General features: G+C 47.8%; 1 protein-coding gene across 1 annotated transcript in view; it reads left to right on the plus strand.

Annotated features, from left to right (window-relative positions):
• The window catches only part of LOC308663009 (uncharacterized protein), a 31647-nt gene extending 9893 nt beyond the window's left edge, over nucleotides 1-21754 (plus strand). Inside the window, exons 4-10 of the mRNA XM_081319153.1 lie at nucleotides 1543-2623; nucleotides 10129-10368; nucleotides 11363-11948; nucleotides 12854-12926; nucleotides 15429-16189; nucleotides 18266-18365; nucleotides 19589-21754. Coding sequence (XP_081175279.1) covers nucleotides 1543-2623; nucleotides 10129-10368; nucleotides 11363-11948; nucleotides 12854-12926; nucleotides 15429-16189; nucleotides 18266-18365; nucleotides 19589-21078 — 4331 coding nt within the window. The 3' untranslated portion in view covers nucleotides 21079-21754. The remainder of the gene's footprint in view (nucleotides 1-1542; nucleotides 2624-10128; nucleotides 10369-11362; nucleotides 11949-12853; nucleotides 12927-15428; nucleotides 16190-18265; nucleotides 18366-19588) is intronic.
• The last annotated feature ends 3902 nt before the right edge of the window (nucleotides 21755-25656 follow it).

Below are 25656 nucleotides of genomic sequence, written 5' to 3' on the forward strand. Positions count from 1 at the left end.
AACCTGATGACCAAAAAAAATAAAAAAGGAAAAAAGTGATGAAGTACACGTAGTCCTCGACTTACAACAGTTCGCTTAGTGACTGTTCGAAGTTACAATGGCACTGAAGAAAGTGCTCCCCCCAAGCCACAGCCGAGCAAGACACCTGCCCGCCCGCCCGCCCGGCGGCGCTCTTCCTCTTGTCCAAGGTTTTCATTGTTGTGAGCATTTCTGTTGAGGATTGGCAGCGGGGGTGGGGTGGGGTGTTTATTTTTTATTTCCCCCCCCCTATCTGCTGGTGGTTGCAGCAGGTTTTGGTCACTTCACATGACCCTGGGACACTGTGACCGTCATAAATATGAATCAGTTGCCAAGCATCTGAATGTAAATCACAAGACCCTGGAGATGCTGCAACATTCCAGCTGATCGGCGCTTCTTCTGGGCTCAGCAGAAGCGCCAGGATCAGCGCCAAGCTCCAGCTGGAGCCTGGCACTGATCATAGCGCTTCCACTGAGCCCTGACAGCCCCGAAGAAGCACTGATCCTGGCGCTTCCACTCAGCCCTGACAGCCCTGCAGCTCCAGCCATCTTTCATTCAGGCTTGTGCGGTGCTGCCACCAGTTCAGCACATTCCCCTACCCCGCTACCACTTTTCTAGGATAGTCGCGTACCACCTACCAGGTGCCAATGTACCACAGGTGGTACCCGTACCACTGGTTGAAAAGCCCTGCTCCAAAGTATCTGAAGGCAGGACAAGAAGCAACAGATGGAAACTAATCAAGGAGAGAAGCAACCTAGAACTAAGGAGAAATTTCCCTGCCTGAGAAGGGGGGTGGACTAGATGACCTCCGAGGTTCCTTCCAACTCTGCTATTCTATTCTATTTAAGCCTAAGGAGAGAAAAGAATATTAGAAAGAAATGTAAGCTTTACCTTGCCTCTACTTAGCAGTGTTTCTCAACCTTGGCAACTTTAAAAGAACCCTGGTGGTGCAGTGGCTAAGGTGCAGTATTGCAGGCAAAATCTGCCCACAGTCTTGAGTTCGATCCTAACCAGGCTCAAGGTTGACTGAGCCTTCCATCCTTCCGAGGTCGGTAAAATGAGGACCCAGATTGTTGGGGGCAATGTGCAAAATAATGCTTTGACATTGTGTACCTCCCAGAGAATGCCGTATAAGCCTAAAAGTATGTGGATTTCAGCTCCCAGAATAACCCACTTTTTAGAATAAGAAGGAGAGGAAACACTGTGTGACTTGAACTTCTATTATTGTAGTCAGTAAAAAGCATTTCTTGTGGAGTCTGTTTCCCGATCTGGCCTACCTGAAAAGGGCTGACATATCGTAAATCTGACTGACCCACTGCCCGGGGAACAGTGGCTGTTACCTGGCCTAGAAATGCAACGAGCAGTGTAGAAATGAATCGGTAAATAGCATTTCTCAAAGCTCAGAGGCTGAGCATCGGTCCAGCGAGGGGCAGCAGCTTCGCTCCTGAGGCACACAGATTGCTGTTGGTCTGAAAATCAGGCCCATGGCTCTTCGAGTAACTTCTTTCTCCACTCTTGTTCCAGCCGCTGATGAATGGATCGCCGAGATGAAAGAGGGGGATTCCCGGGGAGAGGACACCGAGCGCATGAAACTCCAGGGGACTCCTTGGGACAGTCTCCCCGAGCCCCAGTTGGGCAGAGACCCCTTGGCGAGTCCCGATGCTGTTCTGAAGCAGAAGGGAGAAGATGCCTCAAGTCAGCCCACGGTGGAAATCTTCCCTCTGGCAGGAGAAGAGAGAAACCTCAGCCCGCCGGTGGTCAAGAAACGGTATCGGATCCGGGGGAAGAAGACCTGTTCCGTCTGCAGCAAGACCTTCAGCCGGAGCACGGTGCTGGCCGCGCACCAGAGGACCCACACGGGCGAGAAGCCCTTTGCGTGCCAGAACTGCGGGAAGTGCTTCAGCTTCAAATCGGCCCTGGTCGTGCACCAGAGGACCCACACAGGCGAGAGGCCTTACTCGTGCGATCGGTGCGGGAAGAGCTTCACTGTCAGCTGGGTCCTTACCCGGCACTACCGAGTCCATGCTAAGAAGGAGCAGTTGGGCTGCTTGGAGTGCGGGAAGAGCTTCAGCCAGAAGTCTCAGCTGCTCAACCACCAGAAAACCCATGGCGGGGAGATGCCCTTCCCATGGGCCCAGCCCGGGGAAGCCTTTGGCGGTTGCGCTTTGACCGTTAAGCGGCAGGAAGGTTCCTGCTCTGGGGAGGCGAAACCCTTCGGATGCCCCGATTGCGAAAAGTCCTTCAACACCTCCTCCCAGCTGGACAGGCACCACCGGGTGCACACGGGGGAGAGGCCCTTCGCGTGCTCTGAGTGCGGGAAGAGCTTCAGGCAGTGGCAGATTCTGATGGTGCACAAGAGGATTCACACGGGCGAGAAGCCCTTTAAGTGCGCCCTCTGCGGGAAGTGCTTCTCGAACCAGGCCAGCCACATCCGGCATCGGAAAGTCCACACGGGGGAGAGGCCGCACCTCTGCGCCATCTGCGGAAAACGCTTCCCCCACCACGCGGTTCTCGTGAAGCACCAGAAAATCCACGCCCGGGAAGCCCTAAATAGTCACAAGGTGGCGGAACAGGAGGAGGTGGAGGAACGAGCGAGAGAAATTTCGTAAAGGGAGAACGGAGCGCTCTGGTTTGGGAAGTGGGACCATAGGCATCTTTTTCTAACCCCGTGGCCTCCAGATGTGTGGAACCACTGGCCGCTTTGGGTGGAAGTGTCAGGAATGGTGCTTGATCTCCGAAAATGACTAGGTCGGTGATGGCAAACCTTTTAGAGACCGAGTGCCCAAACTGCAACCCAAAAAGCCACTTACGTATCGTCGGGTGCCGGGTGGGCGTGGCCCATTGGGTGGGCGTGGCCCATTGGGTGGGCATGGCTGCGGTGGTAACGGCAGGCTGGGTGGGACTAAAAAGTTTGATCGATCAATTCCAACTTTGCGAGATCTTTTTTTTTTCCCACAAGAAGTTGAAATTGATTGATTGAACCTTTTTTTTTTTTGCACATGGCAGTGGAGGCCTAAAGCGAAAAGGTTTTATAAAATCCAGCTGAAGGCCTAGGACTAGTTTCAGGAAGGTGGGCTTTGTAAATCTGCCAGGTGTGCCCGTGCAGGCCCTGGTGGGCTCCAGCTCTTGACATTTGTCCAGCACTTGTGTAGACCTGGCTGGGAGGTCCCTGATGTTTGTATCTGGGACCTTAAATTGGGCGGGTTCTCGGGTGACGAGGGATTATCAGATGTCTGTCAAGTTGATAGTCTCAGGGGTTTAGGATCTTTCAGCTAATTCACTGTAGCAACTCAGCGAGAGAGTTGACAGAAGATGGGGAGTCTTGTGTAAAGATTGCATTTTCGTTGCCTAACGTGCTGTTTCTCAACCTCGGCAAACGGGGAATCCTGGGAGTTGAAGTTCTACCTAGCATGCCAAGGTTGGAAAACGCTGGCCTCACAAATGTGCTTGGGCACAAAATAAGAAAGATGCCTTCTTTTTTTCTTCTTTTTTTAGTTGAAACAAAGACGGCGCATTTGGGACGTTTGGTTGAACCATTTTGGATAGTCTGCAATTGTGGGGGGAAAAACAAACCTGACATTTGGAACTGGGCCTGTTCAGGTTTTGACTGAGGTAAAATCCAGAGGCGTTTTACAGGGTGAGTAGGTCAGCACTTAAGCCCTACTCACCCGTCTTCTTCCTACTTATGGGGTGTGTGCCACTAACTCGCTTCCCAAATCATACCTGATAGGTAAAAGTGCTTGAAAGATGGGAGGTGAGCCTATAGGATGTTACAGTTATTCACCCTGCCCTTCATTTTTCCTTCTTTTCCTTGTATCCCCTTATTGGCCCTCACCACAACCAACGTACTTGGTTTTTTTTTCCCATAGTCCCTGCCAACATATCTCTCTCTAGAACGCACCTTTGTCAGTCTGGACCCAGATCTGAAATCCTGTAAGGAAAGGTCATGTGCAGGATTATTTGCGCACCCCTAATAGCAACTTTTGGGCTATCTCAGGAAGCTAAGAGTGGTTAGATCTTTTTAGTAATTGGATGGGAGACCACAAGGAAATCTCAGGGCTGCAGGCCATACTGGGATCTAAAAAAAAAATTCCAGAAGACAGTAGTAGTAAATCATGCAGATATTGGTGCCAAGCAAGATATATGGACACGTGTGTGACGTCAACAAGAGCTGAGCTCAACGTTTATGTTTGTGTGGTCCAATAGTATATAGTATAGGAATGGGAGGAAATGGGAGGAAAAAAAGTAAGAAAATCATTGTTTTTCCCCAATTTCATTGTGTTTTTAGGTTCATTTTGCTTTAGTGGAGTTACGCTGAAGGCTGTTGTTGCTTGTTCCCTCAAAATTACCACGTTGAGAGGCTAATGTGGGTCATAGAAACTAATTAAAAGGAAATTAGTATTATAAGTCTGACTATGAAGTTTCTTTTCTTCTTCACTTAATTGTTTGTCCCTTTTCAGTCCTGGCTCACTGTGGCTTCAGAGACTCTCAGTTGAGCTGAAGTCCTCCATTGACTGGAATCACTTATTCAACCGTCAGAGATTATGGTGTTCCCGCAGAACAATGATATGTTGGGATCTTATAGAAGCAGAGTGAAAACGACACTGGAGGCCAAGGCCCTCTATGGCAGGGGTGGGGAACAATGGCCCTTTTATGACTCTTGGACTTCAAGAATTCAGGAATCCTGGGAATTGAAGTCCACATGTCATAAAGGGGCCATCGGCCACCACTTCTGCTCTACGGTGTGGGAGAGGTTTGAAGCAGGGGTCTTGAAACTTGGCCCTTTTATGACTTGTGGGCTCCAACTCGCAGAATTCCTAAGCCAGGCATGCTGGCTGAGGAATTCTGGGAGTTGAAGTCCACAAGTCATAAAAGGCCAAGTTTCAAGACCCCTGGTTTAAAGTTTTAACCACAACAATATAAACAACAAAATAATAATAATAATAATAATAATAATAATAATAATAATAATAATAATAATAATAATAATAATAATAATATAAAGTTGGAAGGAACCTTGGAGGTCAACTAGTCCAACCCCCTGCTCAGGCAGGAAACCATATACCATTTCAGACAAGTGGCTGTCCAGTCTCTTCTTAAAAATGTCCAGTGTTGGAGCATTCACCGCTTCTGGAGGCAGGTTGTTCCACTGGTTAATTGTTCTGTCAGGAAGTTTCTCCTTAGTTCTAGGTTGCTTCTCTCCTTGACTGGTTTCCATCCGTTGCTTCTTGTCCTGCCCTCAGGCGCTTTGGAGAATAGCTTGATTCCCTCTTCTTTGTGGCCAACCCTTGAGATCATGTCACACACACACCCAGTCCTTCTCATCATTAAACTAGACCAGAGGTAGGCAACCTTGGCTCTTTTATGACTCGTGGACTTCAACTCCCAGAATTCCTGAGCCAGCACTGCTGGCTCAGGAATTCTGGGAGTTGAAGTCCACGAGTCATAAAAGAGCCAAGGTTGCCTACCCCTGAACTAGACATACCCAATTCCAGCAACCGTTCCTTGTGCACATCTGCTCCCAATACAGACACTTCTGGACTGAAACATAGATAGTTCTTAACTTATGATCACGTGCTTTGCGACTTTTCAGAGTATTTACAAACCAGATTCAAAGTTAAGATGACTGGGGGGCAGTGTGATTTGGGCACTCAGCAACCAGGGTGCAAGTATGCCTGTTTACAGCATCCCATGGTCGTGTTGTATGACACTGCTAAAAACGCCTTTACGTCCAGTCCATAGAGAACCGTTAATTTGCTTAATGGCCATTGACAAAAAAAAGTACTTAAAATGAAGTTGGTCACATGAGTAACCTGCTTTACAGCTATGAGAAGTTATAGCTGGCCATCAACACCCTAATGGAACAACTAAGAACCACACCCAGCCGGGCACCCTATAAATATAAATGTAGACCAGCCCACAAACACAGACATGGGAAAATGGGGCAGCCCTACATGCACAAAAGCCGCGCCTTAAATTGCAAGTTTCCCCATCGCATTTACAGGTAGTCCTTGACTTACAAGAGTTTGTTTAGTGATCGTTTTGAAGTTACAACAGCACTGGGGAAAAAAGGGACTTAATGACCATTTTCACACTTAAGACGATTGCCGCATATCACGCGATTGACATTCGGATGTTTGTCAACTGGTTCGTAGGTACGACGGTTGCAGAGTCCTGGGGGTTATGCGACCGATCGTCTTTTGCGACGTTGTGACCGGCAAAGTCGATGAGGAGGCCAGATTCCTGCAACAATCCTGCCCCTAGCTTTTAACAACTGCAGTGATTCACTTAACAAACCAAGTCGTAAAACGGGACACAACAAATTGCTCACTCAGCAACATCAACTGCGGGCTCAGTTCTGGTTGTAAGTCGAGGACCACCTGTACTCAACAAAACATCGGTTGCATTCCTACGAAGAAGATCCATTTCTGGCCACTTTGGCACGTGCCGCTTGCTCCTCTCTGGTGGGCAGAACCACATTGTTGTCATGGTAGCATAAAGTGACCCGCATCAGGTCCAGATCAAGTAGGCTGAATGACTACGGAGACTCTCAGTCATCCAGGTCAAGATGTTTTTTCAAGAGGCGACTGGACTTTCTGGTTTTTCTTTGAAGACGTTTCGCTTCTCCAAGAAGCTTCTTCGGCTCTGACTGGATGGTGGGGAATGGAAGAATTTATAAGGTAAAGGTAAAGGTTCCCCCGCACATGTGTGCTAGTCGTTTCCAACTCTAGGGGCCGGTGCTCATCTCCGTTTCAAAGCCAAAGAGCCAGCACTTGTCCGAGGACGTCTCCGTGGTCATGTGGCCGGCATGACTAGACGCCAAAGGTGCACGGAAAATTCCTGGGTGTGCAGCTAACGAGTAGGCTGGCTTGGTCGCTCAACAGCGAGACACTGGTGAAGCGAGCACAGCATCGCCTGCACTTTCTGCATCGCATGAGAAAAGCTCATCTTCCTTCCCCTGTCCTGACCACTTCCTACAGGGGGACGATCGAGAGCATCCTGTCATACAGCATCACAGTCTGGTTTGGAAGCATCCCTGCTTCAGACAGGAAGGCGGTGCAGAGAGTGGTGAGGACGGCCGAAAAGATCATTGGCAGTTCCCTCCCTCCCATCCAGGACATAGCACAGAAGCGTTGTTTGAACAGGGTCCGTAAGATTATCTGGGACACTACACACCCTCTTCACGACCTGTTTTCCTTGTTGCCTTCTGGGAGGAGGGGGCTTCGTGGTATCCGTAGCAGAACATCCAGATTCAGCCATAGTTTCATTCCCTACAGCATTAACCTTGTGAACTCTCAGGCTCCCACCTTCTGTTATATATTCAAGATGGACAGTATTTAATATTTATTTGTTATGTATATGTAGCGGTGTGGGTGTACACATATTGTGTATAAAGTATGGTTAGGTGTGTGTCATGTATGTTTCACTTTGAGAGCGGGCAACTAAATTTCATTTTTGATGTGTGCCATTGTGCCCACAATAATAAAAAAAATGACAAGGTTATCTATCTATCTATATTCCTTGCAGACGTAGGAGAACAAACCCATCAGGACAAACCTGAGCAGTTCATCTGCCTTTAATTGTTTATACATATATGATATATGGCTCAGTGGGTTAGGACGCTGAGCTTGTCGATCAGAAGGTCGGCAGTTTGGCGGGTCGAATCCCGAGTGCCGCGTAACAGAGTGAGCGCCTGTTACTCGTCCCAGCTTCTGCCCACCTAGCAGTTCGAAAGCATGTAAAAATGCAAGTAGAAAAATAGGGACCACTATGGTGGGAAGGTAACAGCGTTCCGTGCGCTTTTGGCGTCCAGTCATGCCAGCCATATGACCACGGAGACGTCCTCGGACAAGCGCTGGCTCTTTGGCTTTGAAACGGAGATGAGCACCGGCCCCTAGAGTCGGAAACAACTAGCACGCATGTGCGGGGGAACCTTTACCTTTACCTTTTATATGAGTGAATGTTAACCAATAAACACACAGCTGCTCCAAAAAAAACAAAACAAAGGCCACTCGTTCAAAGGCAGCAAAGTCTCCACATTTTGGACAGAGAGGACCGCTGCTTTGAAAGAGGGGTCAAAGAGGCCACCTAGGTCAAAACTGAACAGCTCTCTGTCAACAGAGGGGGAGGGATACGACCTCATCTATCTCAAGTCTACAACACAGTCCTTTCAACATTTCCAAGAAGGCTCCACACCTGTTTGCACCACTCAGGTGACTCTGAAGATACAGCTAAACCTCCAGGTTGCCTCAACGGCTCTCTAAAACAGGCCTGTCAGACTCACCGCAACACATGATGTGTTGCGACGTATCGCGAATTTTTCCCCCTTGCCAGAGGGGGTGGGTGGGCGCGGCTTCCGCACGACGCATCCGGACTGTGGGCTGGCATTTTGACACCCTTGCTCTAAAACAGGGGTGTCAAACTCAATTTCATTGAGGGCCGCATCAGCATTGCGGTTGCCCTCAGGGGGCCGGGTGGGCGTGGCCAGGGTGGGCGTGGCCTACTGGATGGGCGTGGCTAGAGTGCATATGGCCTACTGGATGAGCGTGGCCAGCTCTACATCGTTCGCATCAAGGGTGCCTATGGGGGCCCGGGCAGGAGTGGGACAGATCTGAGGGTCTCTGGCAGAAGGAGGGTCTCTGGGCCAGGGCCAAGGCAGTGGGGGCCGTTCCCTCACTGTTTCCAGGATGGCTTCGCGGGCTGCATGAAACCACTATGCGGGCCGGATCCGGCCCTCGGGCCTTGTGTTTGACATGTCTGCTCTAAAAGGACGCAAATTACCAGCTGTCTGCAAGGAATATAAATCCTTCCATTTCCCCCTCCATCCAGTCAGAGTTGAAGAAGCTTCTTGAATGAGAAGCGAAACGTCTTCAAAGAAAAACAACAAGAAAGTCCAGTTGCCATTTGAAGAAAAAAAAAACATATTTGAAACAACCATGACCTGGATGACTGAGAAGCTCCATAGACACTGCAAGCGGCCTCAACGTCCCTCTAAAAGAAGGCAAATGACCAGCTGTCTGCAAGGAATATAAATCTTTCCACTCCCCACCATCCAGTCAGAGGTGAAAAAGCTTCTTGGATGAGAAGTGAAACATTAGGATAGAATAGAATAGAATAGAATAGAATAGAATAGAATAGAATAGAATAGAATAGAATAGAATAGAATAGAATAGAATAGAATAGAATAGAATAGAATAGAATAGAATAGAATAGAATAGAATAGAATAATGGGATGGGATGGGATGGGATGGGATGGGATGGGATGGGATAGAATAGAATAGAATAGAATAGAATAGAATAGAATAGAATAGAATAGAATAGAATAGAATAGAATAATGGGATGGGATGGGATGGGATAGGATAGAATAAGAATAGAATAGAATAGGAATAGAATAGGATAGGATAGGATAAGATAGGATAGGATAGGATAGGATAAGATACAATGGAAAAGGATAAGATAGGATAAGAATAGGATAGGAATAGGATAAGATGGAATGGAAAAGGATAGGAAAGAATAAGAATAGGATGAGATGGGATGATGAATAAGAATAGAATAGAATAGAGTAAGATACAATGGAAAAGGATAGGATAGGAATAGGATGGGATGGGATGGGATAGAATAAGGATAGAATAAGAATAGGATTAGAGTAGAATAGGAATAGTAATAGTAATAGGATAAGATACAATGGAAAAGGATAGGATAGGATAAGAATAGGATAGTAATAGGATTAAGAATAGAATAAGAATAGGATGGGATGGGATGAGATGAGTTAGAATAAGAATGGAATGGAATAGGATAGGATAAGATAGGATAGGATACAATGGAAAAGGATAGGATAGGAATAGGATAAGATGGGATGGGATGGGATGGGATAGAATAAGAATAGAATTAGCATTAGAATAGGATAGAGTAGAGTAGAATAGAATAGAATGGAATGGAATGGAATAGGATAAGAATAGAATAGAAAGAAAGAAAGAAAGAAAAAGGGGGGGAGAAGAAACCCAAGAAAGTCCATGATCCATCTGCCTGGTGAAAAAAAGCCCCTCGGGACAGGCGGTGCCGTGCCGAAAATTCGCAACCCGCGAGCTCTCGGCGGGCTCTTTTCGAAGATTCTGCTTCGCGTCGCCGGCTCTTCGGGTGAAGCGAAACGCTGCCGTTGCGGCGACGTCCGGGAGGGGGCGCCCGCGGGAGCGCCGCCGGCTGCAACCAAACCGGGGCGGGGACAGGCGGGAGCAGCTGCAGCCGCGCAGCCCGCCGGTCAGCCGGGGAGTCCCTCAAGGCGCCCCGGGCTTCCCCGCCCCACCGGGCGGAACCCAGGCGGAGATCGGCGGCCTCTTTTGCCGCTTGCGGTACGGGCTCCTCCGTGCGCCGCCAGCGCTGCAGGGGCGGCGGGGGGGGGGCTTCTTCCAGAATAGCCGGCGGGCCGTTGCAAAAGGGAGGCCTCCCCTCCGTCCCGGGAAAGGCGCGCGCCTGCCCGCCTTCCAGCCCGTTTCCCGGAGCCTGGCTGCCTGCGGAGCATCGCGTGGCGTTGCGTTGCATTGCATTGCGTTGCATTGTGTTGCATTGTCTTCCTTTCCAGCGCGGGGGCGGGGGCAGGGAGATTCGGCGGGCCGGGGACAACGGGGCTCCGGGGGCGAGAAGAAAGGAGCCGATCCCCATCCTTCCTCCGTCCCGGGGGGGGGGGGCGCCAATGCAGGGCCGCCGCTGAGCTCTTGCACCGTGTGTGTTGTGTGTGTGTGTGTGTGTTTTGACTCTTGCGGGGGGAAGGAGAGCAGAAGGGGGCCCGGTTGGCCGGCGGCTTCCCCCGTCCCCAAATAAAGGGGTGGGGAGACAGCTAAAGAGATACCTTTTTCTTTTTAGCTAGAGAAAGAATCCCCCCCCCCGTCTTATTTTTGGGGGTTGGGGATTCAGTTTTGCTTGAATAGGTTGCCCGTTTAGCAACATGTTCCTTTTGATGCACAAAAGGGGGTGGGGGAGAAATCTGTGGGTTTATAAAGTGTCCATAAGTTGTTATTCTGCATCTGTGTGAGTTGTGTAGCTTGTGGCCTTTTTTTTTCTTTCTAGCTCTGGAGACGTTTACTTAGAATTTAAAAAGTGAACCGTGGAGAACAAATGCCTGTTTTCTTTTATCCTTCTTCGCAGTCTCTAACCTGTTAAGACGTTCTTTAGCCCAACTGTGCTCAAAAGTGATCTAATCTGATAAGCACCCAACTCTGGCTTTCAGAAAGCAGACAGGGTGAGAAAGCCTCCAAAAGAACTGGAAGAGGAGGGATCAGAAGAAAGACTCACCTCTCCCATTCAGTCGGGCCAGCAACTTTAGGAACCATCTGAAAAGATCAAAAGAGATCCGTTCATTGGGATGGAGGAGAGCTGGGACGCACAGTGGGAGCCATTTCTTGAGACCCAATCCATCCACGCAGGCAGGAACTTGGAGGTTTCTCCATGGGAAGACCCCAAGGCCTTCCTGGCCTGCTTCGAGCAGGTGGCCACAGCCTGCCAGTGGCCCAAAGGAGAGTGGGTAGCCCATCTCCTGCCAGCTCTTTGTGGAGAAGCTGAAGAGGCCTTTCAGAGCCTGGACACCATTCATCAAGAGGATTATGAGAGCGTGAAGGCCGCCATCTTGAGGGGAGATGCGGTCATAAGGGAAGGGAAACGTCAACGTTTCAGACAGTTCTACTGTCAGGAAGTGGAAGACCCACGAAAGGTCCAAAGCCATCTCCAGGAGCTTTGCCACCAGTGGCTGAAGCCGGAGAGACACACCAAGGAGCAGATCCTAGAGCTCTTGATCTTAGAGCAGTTCCTGGCCAGCCTCCCTCCAAAACTTCAGGACTGGGTTCAGTCAAAGAGGCCGCACACAGGTTCCCAGGCCGTGGCTCTGATGGAGATCTTCCTTAGGAGCCAGCCAGAAGTCAAATCCAAGCCATGTCAGGTACGGTTGACAATTCGGCTTTCATTTTAATTCCTATTCACAGTGGGTATAAAAAGCCTACACGCCCCTGTTAAAATGTCAACTTTTTGAGACGTCCACAAATCAGACTTGAAGATATATCTCTTCAGAATTTTTTCCACTTTTAACGCGGTGGCTCAGTGGGTTAGGACGCTGAGCTTGTCGATCAGAAGGTCGGCAGTTTGGCGGGTCGAATCCCGAGTGCCGCGTAACAGAGTGAGCGCCTGTTACTCGTCCCAGCTTCTGCCAACCTAGCAGTTCGAAAACACGTAAAAAAAATGCAAGTAGAAAAATAGGGACCACTACGGTGGGAAGGTAACAGCGTTCCGTGCGCCTTTGGCATCTAGTCATGCCGGCCACATGACCACGGAAGACGTCCTTGGACAAGCGCTGGCTCTTCGGCTTTGAAACGGAGATGAGCACTGGCCCCTAGAGTTGGAAACGACTAGCACGCATGTGCGGGGGAACCTTTACCTTTACCTTTGTAAGTTGCACAGTTCGATTGAAAAACAAAGTGAAATCTTCTAGGGGAGCAAAAATAAAAATAAACAACTTACAATTAAGGTTGCAAATGGTGATCATGTGATCAAGGGGCATTGCAACCAGTTGCAAATATGAACTGGTTGCCAAATGCTCAGGTCGCAACCATCGGGGTGCTGGTATGGTCAGAACTCCGAGGAGCAGTTGTAACTACCATTTGTTCAGGACCGTCATAACTTTGAGTAGTCACTGAATAAATGGCTGTAGGACAAAGACTCCTTGTAACTAAGTTCCTCTTAGTGAGCCTCAGAAAGACTCGAGGACCTGGTGTGATTGTGTGGGCTTGTGGGATGTTTGTGGCAAAAATCAGTGCTTTCTGCCGAGTGAAACTCTTGTCCCTGTTTCAGGAGCCATTGAAAGAGAAAGACGTCATTTTCTTACATGAAGAAGAATCTGCGGAGGCTGTGGAGATCGAACATGGTGAGATGGAGACCAGTACAGTTAAATACATGCAATAAATATATATAATTTAATAAATAAATAATGTGCTGGGTCAGGATTTTCTTGAAACATAACAAGTGTCAATGCTGCTAACATCGGATGTTCTTGCTTGACATCATAGGGAGATGTAGCCTTTTTTTAAACTTGTATATTACTTTTAGAGTTAGGTCGCTGGGGGAGTAGGGAGAATGTATCCCAAGACTGTTCGTAATAAGAGAAGATAACAATTTGGCGGGCTGTTAATCAGGAGGGGAAGTTTTCCTTTTAAACTAATTGGAGAATGTGATTTATGATGTTTAATTAAGGGAGGGAATTGTGCTTGATACAATGCGTTCAGGGGAGGAGAATTCAGATTTTGGCTTCCAATATGTACCTGCTGAAGCTCTGCAACTATATTAAAAGATTCTTTAAGGTGAACAATGCCTTGAAGTTCTTTGAAGTACTGCATTTGTCCGAACCACGACAAATACTTGTAATGCAGTGTTTCCCAACAGCGCTGTATTACATAATTAAAGCTTTTTGCTTAGCCGTATCTTCCCTGCCAGCCATGTTTAATTTAATTACATTTTAATTTAACTTATTCATTTATTCAATTCAGAATTCATATGGTTTTAACCAATCAGTCAACTTTGATGCAGAGGTAGCACAGGAACTGTGGCTATAACAAGGGCAACCCCCCCCCCATATCTCAGATTGTGACACAATACTACGTTACCCCCAACTGGTTTATCTCTTTCCTTGTGTAGGTTATATTTGGTTTAAGAAGCCAGCATTTCTTCATAAATACAGAGTCTACGTTCAGCTAAATACAGACCAGTTTGGTCTTACTGGTTAAGACACCGGGCTAGAAAGTGAGAGACTGGGAGTTCCAGTCCCGCCTTGGCCATGAAAGTCAGCTGGGTGACCGTAGGCCAGGGGTGTCAAACTCAATTTCATTGAGGGCCGCATCAGCATTGTGGTTGCCCTCAAGGGACCGGGTGGGTAGGGCCAGGGTGGGCGTGGCCTACTGGGTGGGCATGGCTAGAGTGCGTATGGCCTACTGGGTGGGCGTGGCCAGCTCTACATCGTTCGCATCAAGGGTGCCTATGGGGGCCTGGGCAGGAGTGGGACAGATCTGAGGGTCTCTGGCAGAAGGAGGGTCTCTGGGCCAGGGCCAAGGCAGCGGGGGCCGTTCCCTCACTGTTTCCAGGATGGCTTCGCGGGCCACATGAAACCACTTCGCGGGCCGGATCTGTCCCCCGGTCCTTGTGTTTGACATGTCTGCCTTAGGCCAGTCATTCTCTCAATCCAGCCCACCTCAAAGGGTTGTCGTTATGGGGAAAATAGGAGGAGGAAGGTGTGTTTGGATATGTTTGTCTCCTTTAGTTATTTATAAAAATAATAAAGGTGGGATACAAATAATAAAAAAACTCCCAACAAAAATGGTAAGATCATTAGGCTGATTTAATGCACGAAAAGCACCGTATGAAATACTTCAGACTTAAAAGAACAGTTATGCATGTCACAATTTTGAAACGAAAACTGCCTTTTCCAAACGTTTTGAGACTAAAAGAAAACTCATCCCACTCTAAACATCCAGCAACTTGTGCGACTACCTTGTTTGTTTGTTTTTTAAATTATTTTGTCACCTCAAGACAACCAAATGTACCGAATATCCCTGCCTTTTACTTTTCCCACCACAGCAACCCTGCGAGGCTGGTTGGGCTGAGAGAGAGGGACCGGCCCACAGTCACCCAGCTGGCTTCTGTATCTGAGACAGGACTAGAACTCACAATCTCCTGGTTTCTGGACCAGCATTCTCACCACAACACCAAAATGACTCGGTTTTATTCACGGAGAGAAGCTTGGAGAGCAGCTATCCCTTGCTTTCTATTATTTAATTCCCCTTATCTAATTATTATTTTCATACCATGCCAGGGGGTTCCCAACTGGGGGTGCGAGACAATATTCCAGGGGGTGTGAAAACTGGGCTTTTCAAAATTATAGTGTACATGCATTTTTTGTTACTGTTATTTCAAACTTTTGTAAGGGGTGTGAGACTATATCAGAAGCTTTCTATGGGTGTGTGTCAGAGCATGCACAGTCCTGTTGAGCTGAGGTAACCCAGGAGTAAACACCGTAAACAGTGGTCTGTATTAAATGGTGGTTTATATTACACTATCTACAAATATACACTAGAAACAAGATACATACATGTGGCCATTCAGCAAACTCCAATACACAGCAATTACAGCAGGAAATGGATGAGAGAGAAAGACTCCAGCAAGGCCTTCCCTTTTATACTCAAGCTCTTAAAGGGATACAGACTCCTGCTGAGTCATTGCTAACATTGCATCATTCATCTCACATTATAGAAGCTGGTTAGCTTCTAAATCATTACCTTGACAGTGCGGGGGGATGGAAAGGGTTGGGAGCCGCTGTGCTAACGCTGTGTCCCAAAATGCCCTGCTAAAAATCTTAATATGAATGTATTCTGACTAGGTTTTAGAGGGCAGCGGATGGAGAAAATGCTGAAAGAAGTAAAAGCCGGAAGTCCAAATTTAGAAGAGGAAGTCGATGGAGGGAAACCGCCCAGTGTAACTCAATCTCGGTCTGGGTCTGAGCGACAGCCGGAATGGGCAGCATCTCAGAAGAACAAAAATGATCCATTTTGGAGGGTGGAAGAGAGCTGGGAAGTCCATTGGCAGCAGTTCCTCCAGGCATCACAACCCCCTCCCAATGGATGGAAGAATCCAAGGAGGTCAGAGGATTCTCCGTGGGAAAACCCCAAGGCCTTCCTGCTCTCCTTTGAGAGAGTGGCCAAAGCTTGCCGGTGGCCTAGAGACGAATGGGCCGCCCAACTCTTCCCAGCCTTGAGCGGAGAAGCAGAAGAGGCCGTTCAAAACCTGGAAAGCCAAGAGCGGGAAAACTACGGCAAAGTGAAGGCCGCCATCTTGCGAGGGGAAGCCCTGAGGACGGAGATGCAACGCCAGCATTTTCGGCAGTTCTGCTGCCAGGAGTTGGGAGACCCCAGGAGACTTTACGGCCAACTCCATAAGCTGTGTCTCCAATGGCTGAAGCCAGAAAGACACACCAAGGAGCAGATCCTGGAGCTGCTGATCCTGGAGCAGTTCCTGGTTAGCCTCCCACCGGACCTCCGGAGCTGGATCCGAGCGGGAAGGCCAGACACGTGTTCCCAGGCGGTGGCCCTGGTGGAGGACTTCTTGTCAAGCCTGCAAGAGGCCAAATCTGGATCCTATCAGGTAGGACCTGAATTCCAGAATTGACAGCCACCGAATCTGAATTAGGCTTCTAGAATTGCCTGCGTAAAACCGGTTGCAAATCTGTTGCATTCGTACAATAGACAGGGCCGAAAGTCAGCTTTTTAAGCGAAATGCACAAAAAGTGGTTCTTTACCCTTTATTTTCCTACACAGCTGTGTGGCCTGCAATAACTGTTTCATGTGGAGGTAATTCACAGGACTGCTTTTCCAGCTTTGGGAAGGTAAATAACAACAGCAACAACAACAACAACAACAACAACAACGATGATGATGATGATGATGATGATGATGATGATGCAGCTGGAAGGGATCTTGGAGGTCATCTAGTCCAACCCCCTGCTCAGGCAGGAAAACGTAATACCATTTCAGACAAATGGCTGTCCAGTCTCTTCTTAAAAACTTCCAGTGTTGAAGCATTCACAGCTTCTGGAGGCAGGTTATTCCACTGGTTGATTGTTCTAACTGTCAGGAAGTTTCTCCTTAGTTCTACTTGATTAGTTTCCATCCGTTGTTTCTTGTCCTACCCTTAGGCGCTTTGGAGAATAGCTTGACTCCCTCTTCTTTGTGGCCAACCCCTGAGATACTGGAACACTGCTATCATGTCACCCCTCGTCCTTCTCTTCATTAAACTGGACATACCCAATTCTAGCAGCCGTTCCTTATATATGTTTTAGCCTCCAGTCCCCCAATCATCTTTGTTGCTCTTCTCTGCACTCTTTCTAGAGTCTCAGCATCTTTCTTACATCGTGGTGACCAAAACTGGTTGCAGTATTCCAAGTGTGGCCTTACCAAGGTCAAACTGTTATATGGGAATCATGAGAAGTTTAATATTTTACACACAGCTACTCCTTGCTTAAGGTCTAATTGCTCAATGGCTGTTTGAAGCCTTTCAATCAATCTGGATAGGGTTAAAAGGGACCTTGGAGATCTTCTAGTCCAGCCCCCTGCTCAAGCAGGGGACTCCATTCCATTTCAGAGAAGCGACTGTCCGGTCTCTTCTTAAAAACCTCCAGTTATAGAGTACCCACAACTTTTGAAGGCGGGCTAAGCTGTTCCACTGGTTCCACTGCCTGCAATTAGTGCAGGTTCGAGTCCCACCAGGCTCAAGGTTGACTCAGCCTTCCATCCTTCCGAGGTAGGTAAAATGAGGACCCAGAATGTTGGGGGCAATAAGCTGACTTTGTAAAAATGCCACTTGGGGGGGGGGAAGTCCTAATAAGCAGGCATATACATAGAATGAAGGCTATTGCTAAGCACATTTGATTTGTGCTTCTTAGATTGTAAGCCGCCCTGAGTCTTCGGAGAAGGGCGGGATATAAATGGGATTAAAAAAAATGGGATTAATTGTTCTCACCCTCAGGAAACTTCTCCTTAGTTCTAGGTTGCTTCTCTCTCCCTGATTAGTTTCCATCCATTGTTTCTTGTCTTGTCTTCTGGTGCTTTGGAAAAGCACCAAAAATACCTCCCCAAAAGGTACTTGGGACTCAATTTTGAAGTTGACCGCCCTCTGCTGGGGGTGGGTGGGGGGGTTTCATACGATTACATTTTGGGTGCTTGTTACCTGGCTCACCTTTATGGCTTTTGCAGCATCCTGTAGCCATGCGAGTACAATCTTCATCATTTTTTTTGCTGGTGTCCAGTGTTTACTTCTGTTTTCCTGCAAAAAAACAACAACAACCCACCTTTCGGATAAAACAGATTCATTTGACAACCGCCAGGTTTGCTAAATCAGGGGTCTTCAAACTTGGCCCTTTTATGACTTGTGGACTTCAATTCCCAGAATTCCTCAGCCAGGCACACTAGCTGAGGAATTCTGGGAGTTGAAGTCCACAAGTCATAAAAGGGCCAAGTTTGAAGACCCCCTGTGTTAAATGACTGCTGCAAAAAAAATAATAAAATTGGACACAGTCGCACGATCCGCTGAATGACCGCTTATAGTGTTTTGGATCCTGACTGATTCTGGGCAGCGCTTTTGACGGATAAGGGAGTGGATGAGTTTTGGTTTTTTTGTTGGTCAAAATCCATCTGAATGGATCTGTCTGTCTCTCTTTTTCAGGGGCTGCTGAAGGACGACCCTGTGGATTTTGATCCTGCAGAGGAGGAACTCTTGGAAACCATGAAGAGGGAAAGGGTTGAAATGGAGATCAGTATGTTAGGTAAGGATTCCCAGGGCAACGGGAAACTGTATGAGTGTGACAAAGGAAATTGAATATATTAAGACCTCACATACAGGATAGACCCCCAAAACCTCACCAGTTAAAGCAGGAGAATGACTGATATTGGGACGTTCTTGGTGGCCTCTGAGCTTAGTTGTCCCAAAGAGGTTTTTTCAAGAGGCAACTGGACTTTTGTTTTTTTCTCTCTCTGAAGATGTTTTGCTTCTCCTCCAAGAAGCTTCTTCAACTCTGACTGGATGGTGGGGAATGGAAGGATTTATATTCCTTGCAGACAGCCGGTCATTTGCATCCATTTAGAGAGTCGTTGAGGCCACTTGGAGGTGTATCTGTGTCCTCAGGGTCACATGAGTGCAAATGGTTGTGGAACCTTTTTGGAACTGCTGATAAACCTCCAAATGGCCTCAATGACTCTAAATAAGTAAACAAATGACCAGCTGTCTTATTTGCCTTCCTGCCAGCCTTGTCTGGGGAGGCTTGGGAGGTGGTAATGGCCCGGCTGTTTAAGGCCCTGGGCCTTTACTTAGACCAGGGGTCTTCAAACGTGGCCCTTTTATGACTTGTGGACTTCAAGTCCCAGAATTCCTGAGCATGGCTGGCTCAGGAATTCTGGGAGTTGAAGTCCACAAGTCATAACGGGGCCAAGTTTGAAGACTCCTGACTTAGACCCTGTGCCACTGCTGAGGAGTGTCTCTGTGCTGGGTAGCCAAAAGGGGAAAGATGGAGGCAGGTAGGTGGGTGGGTAGAGCCGAAGAGCCCCCGCAGTGGTAAGCAACCAAGTGCTCCATTTTTGATCCTGTGACCTCAGGGCTGCTGCAAAAGTTGAAACTTCAGTATCAGGGATTGAGTACCCTTTGTTCAGCGCCACTGTAACTTCAAACGGCCACTGAGCCATTGGTCATAACTCAGAGACTGCCTCCATTCCGCCGAGAGCGTTTTGATTATTTGATTTATGGTGTCATTTTAGAGCGATTTGTTTTCCCTCCTGCTTGTTGTTTTACCCAGGTGGTTGGTTTGCCATGGTTTTATTTACTTGCACACTCCAAGAGTCAGTTAATTTACAGTGGGGTGTGGTTCCTCCCAATGGCCAGACGTTCAACAGTGGGAAACAATCTCGGAAGAAAATTCCAAAAAAAAGGAAGTTAAGGGCACGGTGAAAATAAGTAATCAAGGCATGGTTAAAAACGGTTTCTCTTCCTCGGCAGGTAATGGATGGGAAAGCGAGTTCAAGATGGATGATTGTCCGGGTGAAGATGAAAAGCTGGAAACTTCCTCCAGGATAGACTCCCCAAAACGCTCCGTGAATCTGCCGTTAAACATCAGGCCAAAAAAGCAGATCCAGAAGTCGCCTATGGAGAACGAGAAGGAACATCTTTTGATGCCCCCCAAAATTTCTCCTACAGTTATCGGAAAGACCACTTTATCCAGCAAGGATAAAACGCCATTGTTCTCTAAGTATGGTAGGAAATACCACTATAGGGTGGAGCTTGACATGGTAGATTCCTCGGAGGACTTTGAGGAATGGCCTAGCTCCGAGGAAGACCTCCAGTGTGTTTCGGACTTTTGGGGAAAGGAAGAAAATAAGAGAATTGAGAAAAAGTGTAAGTTTTCCGGGAGTAGAAACGGGAGCCACTTGGACAGATACCATCGTAGCTATCTAGAAGAAAAACACGGCCCTTCTCTTGAGTATGTCAAGACCTTCAGTCGTGCAAACTCGCAAAATATAACTCAGGCCCCTGATCACGCTGAAAGGAAAGTGTATGAATGCTCTCAGTGTGGGAAGCGCTTTGGCAAATTTAGCCAATGGAATCAACATCGGAAAATCCACACTGGAGAAAAACCGTACGAATGTTCCCAGTGCGGAAAGTGTTTCAATCAAGCAGGAAATCTGAAGACCCACCAGAAAATTCATACAGGAGAGAGACCCTACCGATGTTCCCAGTGTGGGAAAAGCTTCAATCAGGCAGGAAATTTGAAGACCCACCAAAAAATTCACACGGGGGAGAGACCCTATCATTGTTCCCAGTGTGGGAAAAGCTTCACCCGAGGGATCCTTTTGAAGATACACCAAAGGATTCACACTGGAGAAATGCCGTACAAATGTTCCGAGTGCGGGAAAGGATTCAATGAGATGCGTAACTTAAAGAGGCACCAGAGAATTCATACCGGAGAGAAACCTTACAGATGTTCCCAGTGTGGGAAATGCTTCACTGAGGCAGATGTTTTGAAGATACACCAAAGAACGCACACCGGAGAGCGGCCGTACAAGTGCTCGGAGTGTGGGAAATCCTTCAATAAATCGGGAACCTTGAGGAGACATCAAAGAATTCATACCGGAGAGAGACCCTACAAATGTTCCCAGTGTGGGAAAGGCTTCAACCAGATGGGAACTTTGAAAAAACATCAGAGGCTTCATCCTGGAGAGAAACACTACAAATGTTCTCAAATCCACACCACAATTTATATCAGTGAGAAACCGCACAAGTGCTCTGATTGCGGGAAATGTTTCCGACAGGCAGGACTCCTGAAGAGGCATCAAAGAATTCATACTGGCGAGAGACCCTACAGATGTTCTCAGTGTGGGAAATGGTTCAATCAATCAGGAACTTTGAAGAGACATCAGAGAATTCATACCGGAGACCAACCACCCCAGTTCCTTAGCACTGGAAATACATCAGTCAGAGAAGTAACTTGAAGAACTATCTGGGGATTCATATTTAAGGAAAGTCAGGCCACAGATGTAACTAAAACCTAGTGGGGGGAAAATCTCCATGACTGGAATGTAGTAATTGAAAGATTACAATCCATTGAGCAGTCGTAGAATAGAAGAATGAGTTTTAGTGTATGATTGAGATAAAGACAGGGAATCCTCGACTTGCAACCACAATTGCGATTGGAATTTCAGTTGCTAAGGAATGCAGTCAGTAAGCGAGACACCACGTGATGGGATCTGATTTTACAACTGCTTCTTGTCATGATTGTTAAGCAAGTCTGGCTTCCCCCGATGGACTTTGATTGTGGGAAGCTGAATGGGAAAGTCACAATCACAGGACCACAAGACACTGCGACTGTCATACACTGTGAGATGTCTAGTGACTGAATTATGATCATGTGACTGAGGGATGCTGCGATGGTCATAACATTTAAGGATAAAGGTCATAACTCACTTTTTCTGAAGCCGTCAGAAATTGGAACTGCGGTTAAAAGAGTGGTTGTAAGTCAATGATTACTTGTAAAACCAATATAAAGCTTGTTGTCCCCCCCTCCCATCTCTCGCCCAAGCTATGAATGATGTAGATGGTGCTTTCTGAAAGCAGAGAGAGAGAGAGAAAGAGAGAGAGATCTGAAATAAAATGTGGAGTTGAATTCAACTTACTGCTTAGGAGCTTTTGAAAAGAAAACAGAGAAAGTCCATTGAGAGCCATAGTGGCCAAAATCCAGTACTGCAGGCTACTTCTGCTGACTGCCGCTGTCAGCAGTTCGATAGTTCAATCCTGACCGACTCAAGGTTGACTCACCCATCCTTCGGGGGTCAGTAAGATGAGGACCGAGGTTGTTGGGTTGGGGGGGGGCAATAGGCTGACTGTAAACCGCTTAGAGAGGACTGTAAAGCACTGTGAAGCGGTATATAAGTCTTAAGTGCTTATTGCTAGTACTGCCCACTTCAAATCCCTTAAGGCAGGGGTGTCAAACTCAATTTCATTGAGGGCCGCATCAGCATTGCAGTTGCCCTCAGGGGGCCGGGTGGGTATGGCCAGGGTGGGCGTGGCTTACTGGGTGGGCATGGCTAGAGTGTGTATGGCCTACTGGGTGGGCGTGGCCAGCTCTACATCGTTCGCATCAAGGGTGCCTATGGGGGCCTGGGCAGGAGTGGGACAGATCTGAGGGTCTCTGGCAGAAGGAGGGTCTCTGGGCCAGGGCCAAGGCAGTGGGGGCCGTTCCCTCACTGTTTCCAGGATGGCGTCGCGGGCCACATGAAACCACTTCATGGGCCGGATCCAGCCCCCGGGCCTTGTGTTTGACATGTCTGTCTTAAGGGCTGCTAGACAGAATAAAGGGATGTGTTCTCTCTCATTCCAGAGGGTAAAACAAGAACTGAATGCTAGGTCAAAAACTCAAAAAACATTCAATAATAATAATAATAATAATAATAATAATAATAATAATAATAATAATAATAATAATAATAAAATGATCAAGTGGTTGGACCAATTCTGCAGTGAGATGATGGGTTGGTCTTCAATTAGAGGTATCTGCCTGTCGTGGACCCTAACTGGGATTCTTGCATGGAGCCGAAGGTTGGACTTGATGGTCTCCGTGGCTGTTTCCAGCTCTTGTGATTCCGTGATTCCTGACGAGATCAAATGGCTGTGAGTTTGGGGTCCAACTGTACCTAGTGGTTCGCCATCTTTAATTTGGGCTTTCAGAGCTGGTGCAGCATCAGGAGGTCCTTCCGAACTCGCAACTGCTGCTCAACAGGCACATGGCTAGGAGGGCCTTTGCATAAATGCATCTTGTGCATTAGTCACACTTTTTTCCAAGGCCCTGTTCTCAGCCATTTGTGCCTGACGCATCTCTTGATTGGACTGTTGCAAATGCGCTCTAGCGGGGCTACCCTTAAAGACGCTTCAGAAGCTCCAGCTGTTCAGACCGCAGCAACTTGAAGAGTAGAGGGACACCACCGTATGCCCGAGAAATATCCGACTGTATGAACTGTCCTGCCTCCCAGGAACCTTCAGGGTGCTGGCCATCATCTTTAAAGCCCTACCTGGCATGGGGCCAGGGTATTTGCAGGATTGCCTAGCCCCGGTGGTTTTTGCTTGTCCCCTAGATCTGGCAAGGTGGGCTTGCTCAGAATTCCTTCAGTTAAATAGTGCTAGTGGGGACTTGGAAGCATCTCTTTGTCATGCAGCTCCCTTATGGAACAGCCTCCCCTTACCTTGAGATACTTGACTTGGTTGACCTACAGAAAAGCAGTGAGGATCCGCCCAGTTGGCCTATAGCCGTGGTGGTGAATCTATGGTACGCATGCCCTCGCCCCAGTCCTAGGCCTTCAGCTGGGTTTTACAAAAGCTTTTCGCTTTAGGCCTCCACCGCCGTGTGGAAAAAAAAAAGGTTCAATCAATCAATTTGAACTTCTCGCAGGGAAAAAAATATCTCACAAAGTTGGAATTGATTGATTGAACTTTTTAGTCCCACCCAGTCTGCTGTTACCACTGCAGCCACGCCCACCCAATGGGCCATGCCCACCCAGCACCTGATGATACATAAGTGGGTTTTGGGTTGCAGTTTGGGCACCTGGTCTCTAAAACATTCGCCATCACTGACCTATAGGATGGCCTTGACCCTTTTGACCTATACTATAGGATGGCCTCGACCCTGTTGACCTACAGGATGGCCTCGACCCTGTTGAACCTACAGGATGGCCTCGACCCTGTTGACCTATAGGATGGTCTTGACCCTGTTGAGCCAGAGGATGGCCTTGACCCTGTTGACCTATAGGATGGCTTCGACCCTGTTGACCTATAGGATGGCCTCGACCCTGTTGACTCAGAGGATGGCCTTGACCCTGTTGACCTATAGGATGGCCTCGACCCTGTTGACCTACAGGATGGCCTCAACCCTGTTGACCTATAGGATGGCCTCGACCCTGTTGACCTACAGGATGGCCTCGACCCTGTTGACCTATAGGATGGCCTCGACCCTGTTGACTCAGAGGATGGCCTTGACCCTGTTGACCTACAGGATGGCCTCGACCCTGTTGACCTATAGGATGGCCTCGACCCTGTTGACCTACAGGATGGCCTCGACCCTGTTGACCTACAGGATGGCCTCGACCCTGTTGACCTATAGGATGGCCTCGACCCTGTTGACCTACAGGATGGCCTCGACCCTGTTGACCTATAGGATGGCCTCGACCCTGTTGACCTACAGGATGGCCTCGACCCTGTTGACCTACAGGATGGCCTCGACCCTGTTGACCTATAGGATGGCCTCGACCCTGTTGACTCAGAGGATGGCCTTGACCCTGTTGACCTATAGGATGGCCTCGACCCTGTTGACCTACAGGATGGCCTCGACCCTGTTGACCTATAGGATGGCCTCGACCCTGTTGACCTACAGGATGGCCTCGACCCTGTTGACCTACAGGATGGCCTCGACCCTGGTGACCTATAGGAAAGCAGTGACAATATGGCTTTCCCTCCCATGCACTAAGACCAGGATGTTGATGGTATCAGCAAGATATGATTGATTGATGGAAGCAAGTTTTATCTGAGCCCCTGACATAATTTTAAGTGTTAGTTTTGTTTTAATCATATTGTGTTTTTCGCTCTTGCATGCCGCCTAGAGTCCTTTCTAATAGACAGGTGGCTATGTAAGTTTGTTTAAGAAATAAAACTTTTTTGTAAATATATATATATATATATATATATATATATATATATATATATATATATATATATATATATATATATATATATATATATATATATATATATATATATATATATATATATATATATATATATATATATATCATACTGGAGAGAGAATACCTAAATGTTAGCGAGGTAATGGCTTCAAGTCAGTTCTGGAAGAAAAAAATGTGTTCTCCAAACTTGGCAACTTTAAGACTTTGGGACTTCAATTCCCAGATTTCCTCCGCCAGCCAACTTGTGGAGTTGAAGTCCACAAGTCTTAAAAGTTGTTCAGTTTGGAGAGCCCTGCTCTGTTATATGGCAGAGTGGAACAACCTGCCTCCAGAAGCTGTGAATGCTCCAACACTGGAAGTTTTTAAGAAGAGACTGGACAGCCATTTGTCTGAAATGGTATAGGGCAGGGGTAGGCAACCTTGGCTCTTTTATGACTCGTGGACTTCAACTCCCAGAATTCCTGTCAGCATAGCTGACTCAGGAATTCTGGGAGTTGAAGTCCACGAGTCATAAAAGAGTCCAGGTTGCCTACCCCTGGTATAGGGTTTCAGCAGGGTATTGTCAAAGCTCGTCCTGCAGCAAGCAGGGCAAAATGCCGAACACAGGAACGAGAGACTTCCGATGCGATCTGCAAGCACTTTATTCGTCAAGGCAACAGCCGCAACAAGAAACAAAGCCAGCGTTGGCCGCTATCTGCAGCCAACGCTATTATATACACACTCAAAACCCCCACCCATACTCCACCCAAACACGCCCACGCCCTCCCATTCCCTATAACTGCCCCACCCCACCCCTACAAATCCCTTTGCTCGCCGCCCAACCAGGTAAGCCTCCTCTCG

Source organism: Vipera berus, assembly GCF_964194415.1.
Source record: "Vipera berus genome assembly, chromosome: 2".
NCBI classification, from domain to species: domain Eukaryota; kingdom Metazoa; phylum Chordata; class Lepidosauria; order Squamata; family Viperidae; genus Vipera; species Vipera berus.